The 22429-nt window shown below is 38.7% G+C and overlaps 2 protein-coding genes and 1 long non-coding RNA gene across 17 annotated transcripts in view; 1 reads left to right on the top strand and 2 right to left on the bottom strand.

Annotated features, from left to right (window-relative positions):
• The window catches only part of LOC146766391 (uncharacterized), a 138748-nt gene extending 129415 nt beyond the window's left edge, over nucleotides 1–9333 (bottom strand). The window contains exon 1 of the long non-coding RNA XR_014957740.1: nucleotides 7170–9333. This is a non-coding gene — a long non-coding RNA (uncharacterized LOC146766391). The remainder of the gene's footprint in view (nucleotides 1–7169) is intronic.
• On the bottom strand, nucleotides 304–4544 carry LOC144247060 (Fanconi anemia core complex-associated protein 24-like). 2 transcript variants are annotated; one of them, XM_085589249.1, is made up of 6 exons: nucleotides 4420–4544; nucleotides 3269–3377; nucleotides 2831–2982; nucleotides 2072–2211; nucleotides 1639–1791; nucleotides 304–1049 (listed from the first exon to the last, which is right to left on the bottom strand). In XM_085589249.1, exons 3-6 carry the CDS (start codon nucleotides 2940–2942, stop codon nucleotides 807–809), a joined length of 648 nt encoding a protein of 215 aa, XP_085445375.1. In that variant the 5' UTR covers nucleotides 2943–2982; nucleotides 3269–3377; nucleotides 4420–4544; the 3' UTR covers nucleotides 304–806. The 2 variants fall into 2 exon arrangements, with proteins under 2 accessions (XP_085445375.1, XP_085445376.1); XM_085589250.1 differs by lacking the exons at nucleotides 3269–3377; nucleotides 4420–4544 and adding an exon at nucleotides 3087–3237.
• Nucleotides 3667–22429, top strand: part of LOC146766389 (centrosomal protein of 89 kDa-like) — a 34419-nt gene continuing 15656 nt past the window's right edge. Inside the window, exons 1-16 of one of the 14 annotated variants that reach the window (XM_085589200.1) lie at nucleotides 3667–3924; nucleotides 5599–5705; nucleotides 6910–7065; nucleotides 9333–9531; nucleotides 10782–10884; nucleotides 12703–12731; nucleotides 13903–13957; nucleotides 14557–14775; nucleotides 15191–15333; nucleotides 15686–15736; nucleotides 16838–16921; nucleotides 17747–17844; nucleotides 18718–18833; nucleotides 19469–19649; nucleotides 20500–20667; nucleotides 21487–21619. In XM_085589200.1, the coding sequence (XP_085445326.1) occupies nucleotides 3886–3924; nucleotides 5599–5705; nucleotides 6910–7065; nucleotides 9333–9531; nucleotides 10782–10884; nucleotides 12703–12731; nucleotides 13903–13957; nucleotides 14557–14775; nucleotides 15191–15333; nucleotides 15686–15736; nucleotides 16838–16921; nucleotides 17747–17844; nucleotides 18718–18833; nucleotides 19469–19649; nucleotides 20500–20667; nucleotides 21487–21619 (1881 nt within the window). In that variant the 5' untranslated portion in view covers nucleotides 3667–3885. Of the gene's footprint in view, nucleotides 3925–3945; nucleotides 4347–5598; nucleotides 5706–6909; nucleotides 7066–9332; nucleotides 9532–10781; nucleotides 10885–12702; nucleotides 12732–13902; nucleotides 13958–14556; nucleotides 14776–15190; nucleotides 15334–15685; nucleotides 15737–16837; nucleotides 16922–17746; nucleotides 17849–18717; nucleotides 18834–19468; nucleotides 19650–20499; nucleotides 20668–21486; nucleotides 21629–22429 lie in introns of those variants that run through there. The other 13 variants (XM_085589199.1, XM_085589203.1, XM_085589202.1 and 10 more) reach the window with 13 other exon arrangements.

Genomic DNA, 22429 nt, shown 5'->3' with positions numbered 1-22429 from the left:
TGATGGTTGCAGTTCCAAAGCTGCTAACTCATAATGTCTGAAAATGTAATAGCAAGTAGGATCTTAACTTGATGATTTACTGAATCTTTATGTTTTATATAAATTATTAATCCTTTGCTACTTAGATGAACTGGTACAAAATTTCTCACAGATTTGAGAAATTAGTATTGCTTATATTTAGCCTGCTGTTGTACTTCTTAATTCAATCACTGTGTTTCATCAAAACTTCTCAAACCTCCTCTATGATTCCGAAAATCCTTGGCAGGGATGATGGGGGCAAAATAATAAAGTGATCATTGAGACTTTTGCAGATGGATGGCTACTTTAATAAGAATTAACTGTCCTGAATAGCATGAAGTCAAACCTGTATTCCAGTAGGAGTTTCCAAAGGAACTCCAAAAAGTTATAAATCAAAGGTGTTACTCTAAAGCAATATATGCTAACTTTTTAAACACACATAACCTATTTCCAGTTACTGAGAAGTTACTATGCACATATTCATATGGTGGTTTTTTCTTCTGGTAGACCAAAGTAAGCAAGCAGATTGCTCTTCCATATTGAAATACAGATGTTGAAAAAGACAGCTCTCTTGGTTTTTATTTCTTCCAGATAAATGCAAAATACAGACTTCTTTCCAAGGCAATTTGCACAGCTTAATCTATATGAACTGAGCAGATGTAAAAAAAAGAAGCATCAGAGTCCAGTTACAGAAATCGGCATAATATGTGATTATTAAAACCAAACCTTTATAATTGAGAAGAAAAAAAACAAGATTTGATTTTGCAAAATACCACTGCTCATGCACGTCAGGAATGTAAAAAAGTATAAATTTGTTGCGCTACTGTTTGTCCAACTGCTTGCTCAAGCTCACGGATGGCTGCGTTACAAAGCCGGTGGATGCTTCCAAAGCGCTGCAGTAAAAGCAGAGCTTTTGTTTTCCCAACGCCGGGGATGCGCTGCACCGCCTGCAGCACCGCGGCTTCTGGCAGCTGGGCGCGCCGCTTGCCGAGGAAGGGGCTGGCGCCGCGGTCCCTGCTCTGCTCCCGCACCTGGAGCGGAGAGAGCTGTCAGCGACCCCAGCGCTGCCGCCAGAGCCCTGCGGCCAGGCTGGCACCGGCCGTCACCCCTGCACAGCTCACGGCAATCGCTAGCAAGCTGGACATGCAAGCTCCCTCCTCCATCCCTTATCGGATGCACTTCGACAAAACCTTACTAAGGAACAATTTCTTAACAGCAACAACAAATGAAAACAATTGTTTCTGTCACCTTTCGGATGCAATCAGAGAATGGGTAACAAGAAACAATTTAAAAACAGTTTCCCTAACCTTAGAGAAAGCAAAATTTCAAGTTGATTTTGACAGTGATAGTTGCCTAATGCGACCTAGTGGCACCTCATACAAGATTACATTTTAAAAATCCAGGATTATATTCTTCAGCCTTTTTTCTTTGTTCCCAAATGAACCTTCTTCACACTGAACTGTACTACTGTATCACTGTTGCAGAAGATTTACTCCTTACATTCAAATGATGCTGTGCTCCTTTAAGATCCTATGTATTCTCTCTGCAATGAGGTGATCACTGGGGAGATCTACCTGCTTTGCTGTACATCACATATTTTAATATAGCACAGAAACTTACTAGTTGAATAATAAGCTGAGAAGCTTCTCCTTGATTCGCCACAGGAAGCAACACCATTCCAAGTTCGAGTACAACAAGTTTTTGTACTCCTAGGTAGTACTGATCACTGATTTGGGTTTTCTCTACGATTACAATTCCCCTAAGACTGCTGGCCTGTATTGAAATGAAAAAGATATTAGGAAAAACCTTGTTAATGACAAGTTAATGCCTAATAGCAAATCAGAGGAAGAACACAAGTTGCAGGAACAGGACAGAGGTTTAATACAGCACTATCACACAGTTGCAGAATTTTTCAGTTCCCAGGTGAAAATTATCCCAAAAAGTCACCTCCAATGGAATTTAAAAAAATAAACAAAACCACAAGAAGAATGTTCTCAGAAGCATGGAATAAACAAGTATCAGATGAAAACTTTTCTGTTTATATAGCACTTACATTTCTAAACCTAACCAATCTTCGTTTGAATTCATCCCCTGCAACCAAATCTGCTTCAGAAATAAGTAAAATGCAAGTTCTGTTTGGAAGATGGAAGTCCACCAGTCCCAAGGCATCTTCAAAGATGAGTCTAACTTTCCCTTAGGGTGAGATTGTTAGAGGAAAAAATACTGTAGTTAAATATGTACTAACCAATTATTTCACAGCACAGCCTTCCTGAAGTGTCAGTAATTCTAGTGACTTCATACTGAACTTTATTAAAAGCCTTTTTTCCCTTTAAGTAAATCTATTACAAGCAATCTGAACTACTGTGTGATGTCTTTAGTAATGTAAATTAATAGCAGTTCCAATCTACAGATTTAAAAGTACTAGAGCTGTTCAGTGAACCCTAGACTTGAACAAAAATATCACATGCTTTTCTGGAGGGATCATCACAATTTAGTTTGTTGTGCCAGCAAGATGGTAGCAGAGTAGAGATGTAAATTCAAGGGAGCTTAGGGGAGATGCTTATCCGCAAAGCCCCACAACAGCAGATTGTGCTGCTTCCCTGCAATGCTCTGCAGCTGTGAAAACTGAGCTGATCTCCCAGATACGTGCCAAACAAACGGGATCTTTCAGCCTGCTACCATAGTCCATACCACAAATATGGGATCAGTCAGGCACAGAGTAAAGCGCATTCCAGCCATTTAACTTTACTGGGCAATAGAGGGGGATGATTTGCCTGACTTGCTCTTCCTCTTCCAATTTGTTTGTGCTTACCTTGTAGCCTTTGGGCTAGCTCTGACCCTCTCCACTTCTCATTTCCAATCACATGCCCGTAAGGGACAACTATAGATCCTGCTGTCACAGGAAGCTTTGCTTTTGTTGTCATCAGACCTCCCTTAAAATCCTCCTTCAGTAGCAGATATACCCTAGAAAGAAATGTGGAAAAGTAGGAACGCATTTTACAAACCTATTCCAAGCTTATAAATTTTAATCATAAACTTAGGATGCAATATTCTGGAAGAGGCACTACCTCCTTCCTCAAGCTTCCTTACAGCTAAGGTGAGCATATCAAATCAGCCAGCAGTCTGTTCACTTTAATACAGGCTGTTGGGCTGGCTTGCAAATTCCACTTTGCGCTTTACCGCTCAGTCTGAAAAACGCCTGAATTAAAACACACAGATGGTGAAAAAACCCACATTGCCTTTTCCATACCTTCAGCCACCCTTGCTGGGAGAAAATCTTCCTGAATTACAAAGCCAACTCCAGAGGCACCTCCATCCCTCAGCTGGTGGAAGTCTCCAGACCAATTATTACAAGGTAGCTGCTGGGAGAGATTGTTTTCAGGTTTGCCAGCTTTACGCGGTGTTCTGACTTTAACAAGCCTTTAGGCTAAGGTACGATCTAAGTACAAGCACCACCGAGCAGCCGGCACCACGGCACATTCGCACACCGAAACGGATGCCGGAGCGGAGCCCGCGCTGGGGAGCGGGGAGAGGCCGCAGGGCGCTGCCCGGCCCGGGGGAGCCGCCGGCCCGGGGGAGCCGCCGGCCCGGGGGAGCCGCCGGCCCGGGGGAGCCGCCCGCAGCAGCCACGGGCCGCCGGACCGCGGGGCCGGGCGGCGGCAGCGGGAGGAGGAGCGGAGGAGCGGAGGGGCCTCAGCCGGGGCGGTTGCTACGGCCGAGCGAGGCTGAGTAAGGCCCGCGCTGACTGGAGGAGCGCGGCCCGCAGCAAATCCGCCCTGGCCTTGTTTCCAGGCGGGTCGCCAGGGCGAAGCGTCCGGCGCGGCGGGGAAGCGGCTGTGAGGCGGTGCTTGGAGCCGTCCCGTCCTGATGGCGTTCCTGTTCGGGAGAGGCCGGAGGGGCCCCTTCGTGAGTATCGCTGTGCTGAGCGCGGGGCGCCGCCACCGAGAGCGGGGACAGCAGGACACGGGGCTCAGTGCGCGGCTGGGACCGGGGGCGGCTTCTGCGGCTGATGCCGGTATCGCTGAGCACTTTGGAGCGAAAACCGGGGAGAAGAATGAAGCCCGAGGCGAGATAAAATGGTGTCCGGGGGCCGGTGCGCTCCTTTGGCTCGGTGCCGGGCCTGCCGGCTCCTCAGAAGCGCCGAGCTTCCCTCGGCGCGCCTCCGCTCCGGGAAGCGCTGGGCGCGGCCCGGGCTGGCAGCGCCGCTCGCTCGCTCCCCGCGCTTGCCGGGCCGCCCTCCGAGCGCCGTTCTGCTGTCAAGTGAGCTGAGAAAAGTTCTGATCGGCGGCTCAGAGCAACCGAAGACTGTGCGGGTCGTCTTTTCCAGAGTATTTGAACTAATGAATCTTTGTTCATTGCTACAGCGGAAGTATTGATCTTGTGTCGTTGTCATACTCTTACCGTGGGATGACTTTACTCCAGCTGTGTTCCCTGGCAGTCTTAGTAGGGTCAGTCGTAGTCGTGTCTGCAGTCAACAGCCTGTAGTAAACGAAATGACGCATGCCAGACACACGTGCCAAATTAGGGAGCAGTGCATTTGCAAGACTGAGTAAAAAGGCCGTCTTCTAATGCACCATTTAATTATTTGGTGTGACTTAATGTAAAACCGAAATATTTCCCAGTTCACATCTTCAGTCTCGTGCTGAAGTGAATTAAAGAATAACTGGGGGGGAAAGATCTGTAGCAGAAATAGCAGGAGCTTAGTCTGTTTCACTCCATAGGAAAGTAAAATCTGCCCAAAGGTGATGGACTTTATTATGGACTTTATTATTATTATGATGCCTAGAGAGAGAACAAAAGGTAATGAGCACAAACTCAAGCACAGACAATTCAGCTTTAACATAATAATAAAATGTTGTGGGGTGGTTCAGCAAGATACACAGGACTTGATTGGACAGGATGCCAAGCAACCCTCTTGTGGCTGACCCAGCTTTGAGCAGGAGCCTGAGCTAGACAATCTCCAGAGCTCCCTTCCAACCTCAGGCAGTATACAGTTTCCTTCACAGTACTTTTGTAGGAACTCTGGTCCTGATTTTCTGAGCTGGTATTTAAGGTTATACCATTAAAAAAAAAAAAAAATACTGTGCTTGCTGATGAAAAAAATGGTTTTTTTTTTATTTTTTTATAATTAAGGTTGAACCTTTGACTGCAAAACTTAGTGGTAGGGTTTTTTTGGACTAATATCGTTAGTCTGAAGCAGCATTCCGATACTTTGAAAAAAGTTATTTTCTAGTCCAATTTTCTTGTATATCTATAGGAAAAAGATGAGTAAGTTACAATTCTGGTTTTGCAAATTGTGATATAATGGATAGAAAATGTACATTAATGGGTCTCATGTAAATTACATTTCTAACCTTCAAGAGCAGCTGTTCATAAATGTTAAATGAACTTGCCAGCTTTACATGGTGTTCTGATTTTAAGGGGAATGAAATGCCATTTCAAGTCTCTGTTTACATTAATTGCATGTAATCGTTCACCTTTTTGTATTATTTTGCATTGTTAGTTTCTGTGCACATTCAGTTCTGTGTTTTTTCTCATTGTAATGCTTAAAGTCAACTAATTTTATTTTAAATCATTTAGAAACATATAGCTCATGGCCTGGTCCCTGCTGCTACCATAGCTCCTAAACCTGCAGTTCCCCGCACCCCTCCCCCTCGTAGTCCAAACCCTTCTCCAGAAAGGCCCAGGTATGTGTTGGTTTTGGGGATTTTTTGAATTATTTTTTTCTTTTTTTATATATTTTTGTTGTTTCATCAGATATTGTAGCATACTATAAAAATCTGATTAGAAGAATTGCATGTCTTTACAATATTTACAAAACTTTACATAAAAAGAATATATTTTTGGTGGGGGGGCAGTTTCACATTCTGAACTTTTTTCCCCACGCCTAAGCATGGTAAATCTTCAGGACAGTAACTGTTATGAACATGTCACTTATCTGAGTCAATTAAAGACGAATTAACTATTTAAAGTTAGTGGAATTTTTAATTTGGCTACTACAGTAGAGTGTAGGACTGCAGCAGCACGAGTGCTGTAAATCAGGAAGTGTTGGCTCATTAGAAAAACATGAATTAAACCTTGCTACCATACCAAGGACTTAAAAAACTGACATGTAGCACCACGCTGGATTGGAAAAATGCAACTTATTTTTAAGTTGTAGTTTCTTACAGTTCTTATTCTATGCTTTCTCTACATTCTAGTTGTTTTCCATGGCCTTTTTAGTGTCTGTCACACTCCTACTTAATTCTAGCTAATTTCTTCTTTCTTTTTGGCCTCAAGTTCTTGTCATTCATTTTACAGTTATGAGCATTTCAATTCATTTGTCTTAGTTGCAACATTCTGGAAGAGATATTATTTTTCCTTTTCATCATACCCTTCTCCGTACTCCACAGCATCACACAAATAGGCACTTCTGTTTGCTTGTCCTGGTTTGCAGTGTGCCATGATTTATTAACAACTTCAGAATCATCAGTAAAAGGTTTAGAGTAGAGAATAATGGAGACAAAATAGCGGGACATGGAAAACCTTTTCAACACAACACAAGGAAGTATTGTTATGGCTAAAATGAATGCTAAATACTGTAAATTATTGATGTGAATTTTGGGGAAGTAGCTCAGTATATTCCAAGATTATCACAGATGTGATTTGGGAAAACCAGTAGATACTGCACCTTACTCTTGGATAGCTGCACTACAATAGCAAGCTGTTTTGTGCTTTACTTTGGGAGGTTTATAACCAGTCCCATAGCATTCAGTGATATTTATGCTTGTTAACTGTGAACAGTTTGCTTTGATTAAGTAGCAAAGCCATTTTGCAAAGGAAAAGGTATCAAATGTGGAGCACAGAGAAAGCCTCAGTATTGCTTCATTGCTCTGTTCTGTTTTCTTCCAGGTCTGCTCTAGCAGCAGCAATCCTTGCAACAACACTAACAGGGCGCACTGTTGCTATTCCTCAGCCTCGGCAGAGATCCCTTTCTGAAAGTGATTCCACCTTCTTGGAACAAGAATGTTTTGAACCATATGCAACAGTCACAGAGCTCAGAACAGGGTAGTGTATGCTTTCTGATTTGATACCTTAATTAGAAATAGAATCTCTCAATGATCAACTTTACCAAAGGGTGACAGCAAATTCCTGCTGTTACAGATACTTACTTTTTTCTTACCATATCATAAATTCAGTCTGAAGTGTCTAACAATCCTTATTCCATTTCTTGTAAAGTGATGTCACATATACAATCTTCAGAGAGGCAGATTTTGTTTGTACAACAGTCATAAGCAAAATCATATACTATTTTTGTCAATTATGATCAATTTTACAGAATGTGATGGACTGAGGAATCACTTGAAGTACATGGAAGATATTCCCTTTTTGCTAAAATGATTATTTCAAACTGTCATTTTGGTAGAATTAGGAACCTTCTATCTCTAGTCTGACATTTTAAGATAGAGATGAAAGGGTAGTACTAGTGTTAATTGTCTATTTTAGAGTATACACATAGACACTGTCCTGGAGATGGTTTATTATCCCATACCATTTTGGGTTTTTGATCTGTTTGGTTTGGTTTCTGCCCAGGGTGGTTGCTACCCCTGCTTCAGCCCCCGTCCTTCCTGCCTCTGGACTTTTGTGAAGAATGGGAGCCAAGCTAGGGTGTCTGGAGGGAATTTGGGGTGGGGTGAGGGGCATGGGCTCATTCCAGTGGACACACTGACCAAGGATCTTGCTGTTTCTGTGGGTTTTGCCTGCTGCTTTTTGGGTTGGGTTTTTTTTTTTTTGTTGTTGTTGTTGGTTTTTTTGGTTAGTTAGTTGTTAGGTTGGGCTCTTCCTCTTCCTCTTCCTCTTCCTCTTCCTCTTCCTCTTCCTCTTCCTCTTCCTCTTCCTCTTCCTCTTCCTCTTTTCCCTTCCCCTCTTTTCCCTTCCCTTTCCCTAAGTATTTTTGGTTTTTTTTTGTTTGGTTGGTTGGTTTGGGTTTTTTGTTTGGCTGGTTTCTTTGGGGTTTTTTTATGATGGTTTGGCAGTGTGACTGAGCTTGCTGGCTTGGCCTCTTGCTGCTCTGCCCTTGGGAAGCCCAGGGCCAGTGTGTGCCTGCCAGGACCTCTGCACAGCCCAGGCCCAGGGAGCAGCCAGCTCCAGGCAGCAATCCCGGGTGGTCCCTCTGCCGTCTCTGGGAGCTGGGCTGCTGCTGCCAGCCCCCTCTGCAGTGCCTCAGCTGCGGCTCCGCGGTTTTTCCTGCTTTTTTGAGGAGAAGCTGTTTTGCCCTTCCCCTCCAGGTGGTAAAAAGTCCATCTACAGCTGCAGAGTTTGTGCTGCCTCTTGCTTGCTGTCCCAGGGGAGCCCGCCGTGCTGTTCCGGCTTGCTGCTCTGCGGTTTCCTGCTGCAGCCCCTTTGCCGTCCGGAGCGGGCACCGCGGCCGGCTGCCCCTGCGAGTTTGCGATGGCGGCGCCGTCTCCATCCCCGTGTGCCGGCTGCGCCCGCCATTGTCCAGCCGAAGGCGCGGAGCCACAGCGCCCCCTGCGGCCGTGGAGGAATCATCGCACCCGCGCGGCCGGCCGGGAGCCAGCAGCGCCCCTGCTGGCTGCAGGCGTAACTGCAGCCAGGGGCGCGTGCAGGCAGCCGAGGCTGCTGAGGGGATTCTGGGGGGGTGAGGTTCCACAGTTTCAACATTTAGCTTTTTTTTTTTTTTTCTGGTTCTGTGCCTTGCAGGTATACTCTTTTTTTTTTTTTAATAAACAATTCTTTTTCACTTTCACCCCCTGTTATTCATTTCTCTCATTGGCAGAAGGGAGTTATTGAAGCCCCTTCTTGTCGCCCTGGTTCTTAAGATTTTCTAAAGCCTTCTGAGTTTACATTCTGTTCGAGAATTTTCTCACACAACTTTCTGTAAGCAACCTATTGATTTGCATTTCTTCATAGGGGTGGAGAAACTTGATGTACTAGTAGTTTGTCCAATGCCTTTGGAGCGGTGGCACATTCACTCTCCAGTCCACTGTCACCTTTGGAAAAGTAGAAAGCTGGAGTCAGAAAATAAACCTTCCTTCTTTTCACCTTGCAAATAGCAGTGGCTCACGTCGTGCTTTCACATGTCCTATAGCGACACCTTCTCTTTAGAGGAAATGCTCATTCCAGGGTGTTTTCTCCTGAAATTTGTCTCAAAAGCAAGACAACTACATTCTTTGTTTGCAGCTAACAGAGGCTTAGATGTCTGTCTGACTCTCTGGATTTGTGTATATTTTAAGACTGATGGTTCTGCTTTGCTAGTGTTGAATTATTTTGAAGAGTAGGCACTGCTGAAACAGGTATTAAATTGCTTTTTGCAGCTCTGACTGGAGACTTGATGGTTGTGACAGGTCTCTACAGTCCCTGGAAGTAACGGGCAGTTATGGTGAAGAAGAGGACATGGATACATATCTTTCAGATGCTGATAAAGAGGCAGAGTCCAGCTCTAAGAGTAATGAGAAAGGGGAAGGAAGCTTTAGCACCAATGCTATTTATGCTGTTCCCTGCAAAACTAAAAAGGTAAGATTTTTAAACGCATTTGTTCCTTTACCATGTTTTAATATATTAATGCACGTCAATATTTCAGATGCTTTGCATTCTCTTCTTGTCTTTAGACATGTATTCAATATTTATTTTGCATGCTAATTTTTGTGATTCATTTACATGAGTTAGGTAGGTTTGTTGGTTGTCACAGACTCTTTCTCTCTGGTTATTAGGAGTACATTGGTATTGTACATAATTATCATGCATAATTATATTGTATATAATTATCATGCATAGTCTTGTAAAATGTCCACTAATTTATATTGAGCATGGTACTAACATAGTAGGTGGTTTGTTAAAAGCACTGATACAACACTGATACTGAAAGCTTAGTTAATGGTTCACTATTGTGCTAATGAGCACAGACCTATACAGAAATGGGAAGATTTTGAATCAAACAAAATAATTGAACCTTTTCTTGAAGACCAGGGAATTTTTGTATGTTTTGGATTGTCTTAGCCAATAATGAACTTAACACTCCTAAGGCACATTTAAAGTTAAATCAAAAATGAGACAAAAATTTAACAGGAAGAAGTACCTGAGTAGGAAAAAGGCAATAAAAGATCTCTTAAAAAATGTTTCTTCAAAAAAAACCCAGCACTAGTAAAGTAGAACGATCAGTCTTAGAGTGTAAACCACAAATCCCAAAACGTGAAAGAATCCATAAAACACCCCAAGGTGAAGAGACATTAAGAGGAGAGAAGGGGAAGAAATAAAAAAAAAAGGTGAGAGGGAATGAGTAAAATATGTGAAACATTTTGTGTGATCAGTGGGAAAACCAGCAAAGAGAATGTTAACAATGGTTCATTAATCCCTCACAGCAGTGATACAGTAGATAAATGGTTGATAATCAAGGTCATGTACACCCCAGCAAACAAGCAAAAGAGAATAATTTCATGGACCTTTGTAACCAAATAAGGTGACAGAGAATACTTGAACTAATCACTTCATACTTGCTAGCCTCCCGTTGGTCATTGTAAGGTTTCAATTTTATTTACATAGAGCCCGAAACAACAGCAACACAAAAAAACCCCACAAAGTCCTCCCAAGAAAGCAAGAGAAGAAACAAATCTTATATTTTACTATTTTAAAATACTAGTCAGCAATTCTGAAGGAGACTGAGATGTTAATACACTAAATCTGTCATACAGATATCAAGGTACTATCAGTGGGCTATTTTAAGAGTGATCTCATGATTTAGAGAGGTTTGTCTTATTCTTACATAGGAGGAGTTTCCATCTCCTATTCCTAATGCTGACAAGAAAGAGGTTTCTTCCCATGAAACTGAGTGTGAGGTGGTGGTGGATAAGTCAAGTGTGCAAATAGAAGGTAAGTAAACTTAGTCAAAATGCCATCCATACCTTTTAATACCATTGGGAAAAAAATTAATAAAATAAACATAGTACTATATTGTAATATTATACTCCTTTTAAAAGGGCAGTTAAAGAAATACTAGTAAATACTTCACGATTTCTAATAGTTACAGAAAATTTAAAACCTGCATAAAGAGGGAAGATTAGTCTCTATTCACTGTGGAATGAACTGTCAGCCACGGTAAAATGAGGGTGTGGGGTGAAGGTTTTGTGAACTCTTGTCTTGTAAAGTACAGTCATTCTCTACTATGCTTTTGTTGGTACAGGTGCCAGAAGCAGTCAGGTTTGTAATATGGAACTTTTTGGAGTGCTACTGTGTTCAGGAAAAAAAAAAAAACAAAAACAAAACGGAAGAATGTAGAAGCTGTAGAAACGAGCAATGTTAAAAAAAAAAGCTAGAGATAGAGGAAAACAATTTTAGTCAGTTATTTTACTTGTATGAAAAAATGCCATGTCTGAAAAACAGTAGTGAAAACTTCTTGAGTTTTTTAATACTTAAATGGCATGGTAGTAGTGTTGTTTATACCTTCTACAAAAATTGGATCATTCTTGGTGTCCTGATGTTTTTTCAGAATAGAGAAGAAAACATGATAATCAGTCTCAGGCTATCAACCTAAGCACTGAATTTTTAAGCTTCACAAATAGGTTTTTTTCAGTAAATAGTTTTTGTTAGGTTAGGGACATTTGGGTTGTTACTGGATGTGTCCTTATTTTCTAAGGCTATTTTCTTAAAACAATAGAATCTTGTGGACATAAAAGTTATAACAATAGAGCAAGACCAATCTAGTGGTAATAGCAGTTTTCTTGCATAATTGTCTTGTCTGTTATTTTCAAATCAGGAAAAGGGAAATAAGAATTAGTTTCAGAGCTGGACAACACAGTTTTTACAGAGGATGGTTGTAGCAATGATGAATGGAAAAACATGGACTCCCCATAGCAGTTGCAAAGGAAAATGGTTTCTTGCAAAAAACCAGACCTTTTTATGGTGCATTCAGAGAGTAAATTCTTACCTGTTTCCATTCTCCTGAAACAGAAGAAAAATGCATTGGCTACCTGCCACTGCAGGTGTTGCTGTTTGCATGTTCTTTCACACAATCACCTTTTTGATCACTCAGTGTCCACATGTCCCCTTGACCCATCAGAATCCCAAACAAGAGGTGATCACACACCAGTTATATTACTCGTTTTCTGTTTACATGACTTGGTTTTTAGGTTATGTGACTTGTTTTCTGTCATCCCCTTAGCTGAGGCTTTCCCAGAATGCTTTCTGGTGAGCTGAAGTGACAGAAATGAATAGAAGTGAGCAGAGACTTGTCAAGCCCTTATTATGTAAGATTTTTCTTATCTCCTACAGATGGTTGCACTCTGTAGCTAGTGGATAGGAAAGAAGAAACAAAACTGAGTCAATTTGCAAAAAATTGTATCTTTCTGACTTTTATTAATGTTGGATCCCAGGAATTTTTTCAGTATTCTTTCAGTGGACTCTGTTTATTTCTCTATTTCATAGAGAACAATATTCAGAAGGAAGGGTTACTTTGATATAACCATTTGGGAAGTGAAGGCATTAAACTGAAAAAAGGTAGAATATATGCACTGTTTCTAATCCCTCTTCTACACAGTAAGTGCTGCAGGTCTTGAAAGCATCTATGGTTTGGGAAGGACTCCCTTGCATTTATTACATGTGTGCATACATATCCTTATGAGCCCTTACAGCTTATGGACTTAAAATAATTTTTTTTTCTAATTGACTGAAAGATCTGTTTTTCTTTAACAGAAGACCAAAATCTTGGCTTGAATGTAAAGGTAAGACTTTTATAAAGGTTGATTTATGCATTTTAGAAAATAGGGTGTCATAAAAAGCTGATAGGTTTGCAGTCACTTAAAAGAAAACCAATTTATTGCCACTATGGAATCTTTTTCTTTTGGAGTACAGGAATGGCTAATCATTCCTTTTTAAAAAATGCAACTGTGTAGGTAAATGGGCCATACAAAAGTTGTTGAGTTTTTTTATAGTATGTCATCTGTTATTCCTCATGTGAAAGAAAGAAACTGAGAATGAGAGACAACATGCTATAGCAAGAGATAGCTCAAACTGTTAATATTCAAATTCTGAAATGACTTTACTGCATTTTTGTATAGTTTTCTTTTTGAGCTGATCTGACTGCTTTCTTAAGCTTGAAAAGGAATACCCAAAAATTTAGTTTCTCAGATCAACTTGCCAGAAGATGGTTTATGAAAATAGTTAGTTCTTCCATTGTTATCATAGCTTCTTTTCTACAGGTTCTTAACCACATATCTTTTTCTTTGAAATTGTTCATGAGTTTTGTCTCATTTAGTCATTGGTGTCGCACAGTATCATCAATGGTGTGTTAAATTACATGACAGCACGTCCTTACAAAACTTCACTGCTGTTTAAAAACATGGAGAAAGTCTCTACATCACCTTCGCCTCAAGTAAATACATTAGCATAAATGACCCTGTAATTCTTTCCTGGTGAAAGAACCTTCTCAAAACATACAAATACTTCTGTATTTTTTCCAGTAAAGCAAGAACAAAGTTCATCAACTCTGAAAAACATGTTACATTTGAATTGATTTGCTGATACCTGACATAATTGATTAGTCCAAAGTCTTACTCTACAAACTAACAAGTGGGAAGAATACCTTTCCTGTTTTGTCAAGAAGCTTTGTGTTTGAGACTTTTATGTCAGCTGTAAACAAAACTGTTTTGAGAATGGTACGTTTCTGACTACTAAAGATATTAGTGAGTTTTTAGGTTTTTTAAGTGACTGATGGCAGTGATAATTGATAAAATGATATCTAGATGAGTAGATGGTAAGATGTGTATTATCAAAAGTGAAATCAATCTTCAATGTAGTTGATACAAAAGAAATGCCTTCAGAAGTTTTATTTCTTAAGTTCGTCAGCAGTGATGCTGTTAAAGCAGATTATCTCTTTTTTTATTTCTCTGCTAGGAGGAAAAATTAGTAGCTGAAAATCTGATACATGAGAAACCCCCACCATCCCCAGGTACTTTGGATTTTTCTGTGACTTTGCTAGACATTTTCACTTTATTAATATGCATGTGTATATGAAAATCAGTTTTTCTGATGCAGCACTATATACACAGTTTTGCAGATAATCTAGAAGTTTACTTTTGTAAGAATTGTTCAGTAACTTCTATTCAGTAACACTGAAGATGTTCAGTGGGAAAGAATGCAAAGTTTTCATTGTATGGGTGATTAAAATTTGCAGGGATCAAGAATACTGACTAGTCCATGCAGGGCACAAAGACTTTGCTTATTGCAGTGGACATTTTAGTTTCACCTCTCCAGTCACTGATGTTTGGAAGAGAGAGATCTGCTGACACTATCTTTTCCATTAAAAGAAGGAATGTTTTTAGTGTCTGAGAGAAAAGATGGGAACTTGCAGCCACTCCACAGCTCTCTTTCCAAATCCGCTTTTTTATGTTGTTTCTGGTCTTACCTTTTGGGAGTCATGAGCTGACTTAGATCTTATAAAGTGGGACTCATATATAATGTTAATATTAGAAAAAATGGATTGTAATTTGCTGAAACTCCTGTTCCAGTCTGGATGCCATTTAAATACCTTGTTCTGTGGCATTACAGATGTGTCTGTCCGGGCAAGGCAAGTATGGGGAAATAGAAGCAAAGAAAAGTTCAGAGAACTACAACACGAAAACTGGTCTCTGAGCAAGGCATACCAAGCTGTGGTCCAGCAATATGAGGGAACAAAGCAGCTCATCGAAGAACAGCAATTAAAGCTGAAGAGACTAGAAGAAGAAAACAAAAGGCTTAAAGAAGCTGCAGAGAACTCACCTAGAGAAGGTGGAAGAAGCATATAAGCTATTCTGTAGTTATCTTGTTTCAATTTTTCTAATTTCTTGCAACCTTTTCCTCTAGCAGCAGGTTTCAAGTCACTGATTTAGACAAGTATGTATGCAGAAGTAGTTTCCAAACAGTGTTTCTACATTTGTAGAAATTTCCTTTTTGTCAAGCAATATGTACATGATAAAAAAAATTACTTAATTGTTTATTACTTGTTAATAATTACTTGTTGTTTGAAATAGAATGGATTTTTTGCTAGTAGTTTTTCATGGGATTTTTCCATAACAGTATTTTGAGAGAAGTTATTATTTATTATTCTAGCTTATTTAATTTTTTTTCATTACAATTACTAAATTGTTGTGAACATTTCTTGAATTTTAATGGAACTTTCTTATTGCATGTTTGTTTTAATTAGAGGAGGCAACAGAATTACTGTCTCTCAGACAACAAGCACAAGAACTGGTAGATGAAAATGATGCTTTGAAAATGGTGGTCCATCGTTTAAATGTGGAATTAAGTCGCTATCAAACTAAATTCAGGTCATTGTCCCAAGAAGAGGTGAGACTTGGTTATCAAGACAGTTTCTACTGAAATGTCTGGCATCTGTTATTTAATCTTTTGAGTTTTTATGACTGTTTTCTCCAGATTTGCCATCAAGTCTACAAATTGCACAGGTTTTTTCTGAAATTTAAAATAAGTCTTTATCATTAAGTCTAATATTAAGAATTCAGTATTATTTTGTATCACTAAGATACTGAACTTTCAGATTTACTGGGTGTGTGTTACATATGCAACACATGTAATGAAAACATAAGCTTGTTTGGGGTGATAATTGTGACTGCAGTGGACAGTTGCTGGTGCTTCAAAAAGCAGGAATTAATGTCGGTATCTTCTAAAATATCTATTCTAGAATGCAAAGCTGAAAAGCTTCCCCATGGAAGGACCACCACCACCATGGCTGGTAAGTCAAATAATATTTGCACTTAACTGTTCCTTCCTCTCTAAGCAAAGAAGTAGAATTTCTTTGCTGGAATCAAAGTATTCAGCTCTTACTCTGCTGAACTATGACCTAATAATAGAATATTATAAACATTTCTTTTGTTGCAGAAAAATATGTATGGCAGAACTTTATCATGAATGTGTGCAGTTCCAGTTGAATGTACAGTAAGCTACAAACTGCACATAGTCCCCAACTTTGAACTATTGAAAAGTATTGTTACTCTGAGACTCATAAATGCCATCTTCACTTAGAATTGTCCAGCATATAGTTTGCTTCAAAGTCTTTCAAGGTCTATTGCTTGATTGTTACTCTGAATTGGTAATCTTTTGCTGTTACTTTTTTTGCGATTATGCTACAAGAAAACCGAATATTTCTGATTATTGGAATGGTCATGGATCCAGTAGCAGCCCATGAATTTCTGACAAGGGGAAGGCAAATAGTTTGTGAAAGGGAATGCATTTGTAATATGTAAAAACAATTTCTCCTTGAAATACTAATCTTATAGTTTCCTTCCTCACTGTTACTGAGAACTGTACAGAATGATACAGAATGGGAAAATTCTCCTGCTCTGTCTTTTTAGCCAAAATAGCCAGTAATCACATACGTATGTATTTAGTCTTAAAGATGCAGATTTGAGAGTGTAAAAATTCCTTTCCCACTTACTAATGAATCTGGGATAATTTATTCTTACAGTAGTAAATGCTATAGTGTTTGACTCTTGTTTTGTATTCATTTGCATCCGTATTCTGCTGTGTTACATATAGTGATAAGTTAAAGCTGCTTTTTAGAAGAAAGATGCAAGGAAAGCATGAGGTCTTCTCTTTTCCAAAGCTTGCTCCTAATACAGTACTGTGAAGTGTTTCTGCAGCATCATTCTGCATATGATGGTCTGTGTGCTTGTATAAGTTTTGCACTTTAGTCTGCAAGTCGTGCATGAAACCCCTTTAACAGCTTTCAAAACTAATAATCTCTAGCCAAGTAGATTAATTAAATTAAAGTAAAAGACAGAGATGAAATTATGGCTTGTAATTAATTTACATGTATTTATTTTTTCATTTTCAGTTGGATATGAAGTATTTGTCACCTCTTCTCTTGGCATATGAAGATAGAATAAGAGAAAAGGAAGATTTTATTCTTGAACATGAGGCAAGTTACCATTTAGAAAAAATACACACCAAAGCAGAAATAAGTGACTGAATTTTTTAAAGGGATTTGCCAATGATGTTCTCTGCCAAAAATTTAAAGTGACTTTGTTTTACTTTTCCATGCATTGGCTTGTTTGTTTTTTCAGCCTGTTCACATTGAGGAGCATGCACTACACTGAGATATGCACAATGTGCTCTGAAAACAGAGTGAGCCATTAACTAGTCAGTGGTAGAAAGAATTTTTCTCATTCATGATGGGAATTCAGTGCTCTTGCTTGTGGGTTTTGTGGTAGAAGAATACCTACTTCTAGGTATGAAAAGAATGGGTACTCTTTTTGCTTTTTAGAAGTATTTTTTGTCACTGAATCTTTGAAAAATAGATACTTGTTTTAGAGTACAAATGTATTTCCTTCAAAAAATTCAGCCATAAAATAAGCAGAAAGCAGCAAGGGTTTTTTATATTACTGTACATTCACTGTGTTGTTTTACCATGTTCAAACCCATGTCACGCCTACTGAAAATGGATAGTATCGTCCAGTAATTTCCAGAATTCAGCTTTTTAAACCTATCTTGTAAGGGTCTACAACTTGCAAAAATGTGGCACAATATCAGGATTATTTTTAATCAAATATGACTAGATTAATGAAACAATTTAGAAATAAAATATGCACACCTGAATTAGAGATGAGTGAGTAGTGAGACAATATTCTATTATGAAAAGAACTAGAAGGCACCTAAATATGTGTACTTATAAAAATTTTCCCTAATGTAAAAATTAAAGCAAAATGATTATAAAAATTTTTATATGAAATCCTTTGTCTTCCAGGAGGATATGAAGAATTTTAAAGCACGAGTTGAAGAGTTGGTGAAGGAGAACGAGGATTTGCATGAGCAATTAAATAACTTTGTTACCCCTACAGAATGGCAAGTTACATTACTAAAAATTAATTTCGAAGTTAAAAATTGTTTTGCTTATTTCATACAAACTTGTAAAATTACAGATCTTAAGGAAAATTTGTTTTATCTTCAAACATTGTTTTTCTGAGGAATTAATAGCATCACGACTGCCATGTTATTACAAAGCTGATCTGCAATACCTGGAATAATTGTGGAGTAAAGATTACATATGAATGTGGAGTTTTGCACTGGGAGGCCATGTAATTCCATCCTAGATATTGCAGGTTACATACCTTTACAGTGTGCCAATGACATCAGTTTTCCACTAATGCAAAAGAGCATTGCAATGTGTCATTATGATGTCTGACTCAATTCAGAAGGCTGAATTATTTCTTTATTACAACCATGCTAAAATACATTAATATACTATATAAAAGGAGGATACTAAAATGACATACTACTTTCTCTGACTCTTAACACAATTCATGACCCTCTCTCGAGAATCCAGCCATAGGTGGGTTGGATTGGCCATCAGGCTCAAACAATCCTCACCAGAATCCAATCAAGCACTCACTAGAGGTAAACAATTGTCCAAACACATTCCACATAGGAAAAATAAGGAGCAGAAATAGAAATTGTTTTCTCTTTCATTTCTCTCTGTGCACCTCTATGAAAAATCCTGAGAGGGAGAGAAATGTGCTTGCCACATACAGGTATTAGTATCTGCATAGATTTGGTTACCTCAGGTCCTGATATTGCTTTCAATAAGGATTTTAATCTGTTTTTTTAAGGAGGTTCAAATACGATTTTGTATGTTTACACTGTTGAAAATCAGTTGTGTTTGTTCTTCTGACATATCTTCTGAGTAACATTTTATTTACAAGCCAGTTATCATTGCAGGCAGCTGCTGCAAACTCAGGCCAAGCTGGTCTTGGAAGAAAATGGAGTGTTGATGGAGCAACTCAAAATTCAACAAGCTAAAGCAAAAGATAGTCACAGACAGCATGTTCAAGAAGGTAAAAGTGCTTGACTTGCTAGTCATCGGAACTACACTAAAGGTGGTACTGCAGGTTTTGATTTTTGTAGAGTTTTTGTTTGTTTTCTGTTGTCATTTTTTGTTTTGGCCAGCTTGACAGTGTTTTGGTTGACTGGAAGATTTTTTGCAACTTTATATATGCCTAAAAAGTGTCCTTGAACATAGGTAACGTTATAGGAGATCAAGTTCTGGATGTCAGCTGATACTTAAAAAAAATCATTAGGTCGTTATCACCAATTGACACTATAAAAAAGACTCCATTTTGACTTATTTCTTCTGAAAAAGTGAGGAGAACTGTTAAACAGCAATACAGTAATTTTCATAATTGAAGAGCACTTTAAACTGAATCAGAATTTTTCAGAGTAAAACAGCATTTCAATGAGCTTATAGCCTTGAAAAGAAGTACTCTTGAAATTTCTGCACTTTTCCAAAACAAGTTGCTTGAGACAGCAAAAAGTCAAGTCCAACCTGTTAAAACACAAACTGACAAATGCTCTGCTACATAATGTTTTAAATAACTAGGAATGAAGGTACTAATGGCTTTGTTGAAGTTTCACTCTGTGGTTGACCTAGTTCTGCTACACACAGTTGACTTTTTTTTCCTCCTTCCAAAAGCTTCAGAGTTGGCCAAACAAATAGTAATCTTAGAAGATAAGAAAAAGAGTCAAGAGGAAGAAATAACAAAGTACCAGAAGCAGCTAGAAGTTTTATGTTCTACAGGTGAAGAGCTGAAAGCCAAACTGGATAGCAGAATAACAGCAGAGGAGCACTTGGCTGTGGTGAATGATTTAAAAAGGTATGAGTTGCATATGGTGCACATATGGAGAAACATTGGTGCAAAGCATGCACATGGCCAGAGCTGCACACGTAATACTCTGCAGGTAGGAGGCCAGTGGAAACTTATGCTGGTAATCCAGGAAGGTAACTACCAAAGCACAGAGAAAGGGAAAGAAGTATTTATAAAATGCTGTCTTAGTTTTTAAATGACAGTTCTAGAAATATTGGTGGAAGTGTTTTCACCAAGAGTACCTACTGCTGGTTGTACCATTTTGAGTCGTCGAAGAGGAGGCGCTAAAAATGCCATTTTTGTCAAATCTGCTTCTATCAGTACTATATATAAAATGTTCTCATTCTTGCGTTCCCATCTTTGGAACATGTCTAAAGAATCCTGAAATTCTGAACTAGAAGTTCTAGAAGTTTCTGCAGTTGTTACAATATGGAAATGACATGAAACATCACAACTCAAAAGTGCAGCATAATCTGCAGAGTAATGTTTCTGTGAAGACATTCCATAAATTTGTATGCTTTTGAGCCTTTGGATAGGTTAGTGTTTCATGGTACAGTGCCATCTTGAGAAGGCCTCAGACCTTGTATTTTGGCATTGATAATAATTGATTTGAAAAGAAACACAAGGGAATTATATCTGGACCATGTATTCTTATAATTTAAATAAAGCGCAGTCAGAAGGAATTACTTGAATAATTTGATCTGAGATTGTAACACCTCTCTGTTGTCACCAATGAACATTGAGCATTCTCAGTGTATCTTATTTCATAACTTCAACGTGGGTATCTTACTGTAACTTAGCATTTTAGTGATCTACAGATCTGTACATGATACCTGTTCTACACTGTTGGTTTTTGCAGCTGTTTACAGCAGGAGCAGGAGAAGAAGCGCTGTGAGGTGGAAGCTGTAATGGGAAAGATAGCATTACTGCAAACTGAAAACAAGAAACTGCTCTTAGAGAAAAATAACTTCATGGCTGACAAGAAGATCCTGGAAACTGAGATGCAGATGACTCAAAAGACAAACAGGTCTTACCAAAGTTTCACTTGTACAGAAATACTTCTATTTCTAAAACCAACAGAATTATCTGTAAAAATATTGTCTAACTTCCCATAATGTGTATCTTCTACCTAGTGCAAAAAAAAAAAGCCCACGTTACCTAAACATATTTTTGTCATGTCTAGAGGCCTGGTTGTCACGTTTTGCTAACCTTTGTCTGTTTTCACGCTCACTTTTCTGTGTCTATGTTCAAGCTAGGAATATATCTTTAATTTAGTAAGTAGCAATTAGCTATAGCAATTGATTATTAGGTGTACTTATCTGAAAATAAGATGAGCAGACATACACTATATACACAGTGTAAGGATAAGACTTACACTATTAAGAATATATCTTTGAGTAGTTAGTAGCTAGCTATAGCAATTAATCATTAGGTGTACTTATCTGAAAATAATATGAGCAGGCATACACTATTTGCAGTTAGATAAGGATAAGACTTACACTATTTATAGATCTTCTCATGCACCTGGTTGCTCAGAAAGGAGTTCACAGTATTTTAAAAAGACAATGTTTTTCTATATGTTAAGGAATATGAGCTTGTAGCCATTGCACAAACTGTTCTTTTGAATCATTGTTACTGTTGTTATTCAGATAACATATTGTAAAGAAAAAGCAGCCCCAAAAATTGGAGCATGATTCTATTGGCATTGCAAATACTCTGCGCCAGTGCATTTTTAATAGTATGTATGATTGTTTGAGACTTGTACATGTTGATTTGCACATGTGATACAAGCTCTTTAAGGCCTTTACTAATTCCCAATCCAAAGATTCTCCCTTTTCTTTTATAGACGATTAAAGAAGAAAATAGGTCTTTTGCAACTGCAGCTGGAGGAAGCAATGGAAAAAGAAGTCACAGCCCATCACTATCTAGCAAACGTTGTTGGGCTGGTGGAGAAGATAGCTAAGGAACGTGATCATCTGGTATTTTTGGTAATTACCTTTAAATGGGTGTTCATTGGTATTTCACACAGTCATCATGCTACTGGCACAATTTACTATTAGTCTGAATTATCAAAGAATAAAGCTGTAATTCCAGTTTAAGGATTTAGCTTCATTTAAGTAGACTTTAGCAAATAGGATGGGAGCAGCAAAAGATTTTCTAGAGTAACAGTTAAAAGCAACCACCCTTACTGCTGGAGGTAATATAATTAAGCCATAATTCACATGAACATTAGGGTCTGCAGTGGCACTTACCAAGTTTAAAAGACTTTTTTAACCTGGTTTTAGAAATTGATGTTGAGCTGCACCTATTTAAAAATAGCACGCAATCATAAAACTTTAATATTGTTTTTGAGTCTTAAGGGTGGACTGTTATGCTTGAAGTGACCTGCTGTGGATGCATATGCATATTGTTTCTGCTTATTGGTTAGCAGTCATTTTGACAGGATGAATGAGAGTTTTGGAACAACTTCTGTTTATTGGAAGTGACTGGCATGGGGGTTTCTGGGCTTCTTGTAAGCCCATTTTGTTTCTTTTACAGGATACTGGGCACAATTTAAATTTTTCATATTCATACGCTTGTCTTCAAATGGAATCTGGAATAATTTCACAAAACTTTGTTAAAATAAAGCTTCTTTTGCTTGTTGTTCAGGTAGTAGACAAAGGTTGTCATCAGCATTAAATAAAAAGATACAGCAGTTAGTTCCTGATTCTAGAAGAGGAGCTATGGTGATACAGCTCAAATCCTTGTCCACTACAAACTGGACTTCAGGATTGTGAAACTGGGCGCAA

Source organism: Lonchura striata, chromosome 11 (assembly GCF_050655825.1).
Source record: "Lonchura striata isolate lonStrDom1 chromosome 11, ASM5065582v1, whole genome shotgun sequence".
NCBI classification, from domain to species: domain Eukaryota; kingdom Metazoa; phylum Chordata; class Aves; order Passeriformes; family Estrildidae; genus Lonchura; species Lonchura striata.
Note: the sequence above shows the minus strand (reverse complement) of the source record. Positions and strands in the feature narration are given on the sequence as shown.

Bases quoted from the DNA above. Each gene is read 5' to 3' on its own strand.
- LOC144247060 (XM_085589249.1), bottom strand. From the start codon at position 2,942: ATGACAACAAAAGCAAAGCTTCCTGTGACAGCAGGATCTATAGTTGTC. The intron at 2,212-2,830 runs GTAAGCACAAAC...TCTCACCCTAAG, and splicing joins GCTAGCCCAAAGGCTACAAG to GGAAAGTTAGACTCATCTTT. The intron at 1,792-2,071 runs GTAAGTGCTATA...ATTTCAATACAG, and splicing joins GATTGGTTAGGTTTAGAAAT to GCCAGCAGTCTTAGGGGAAT.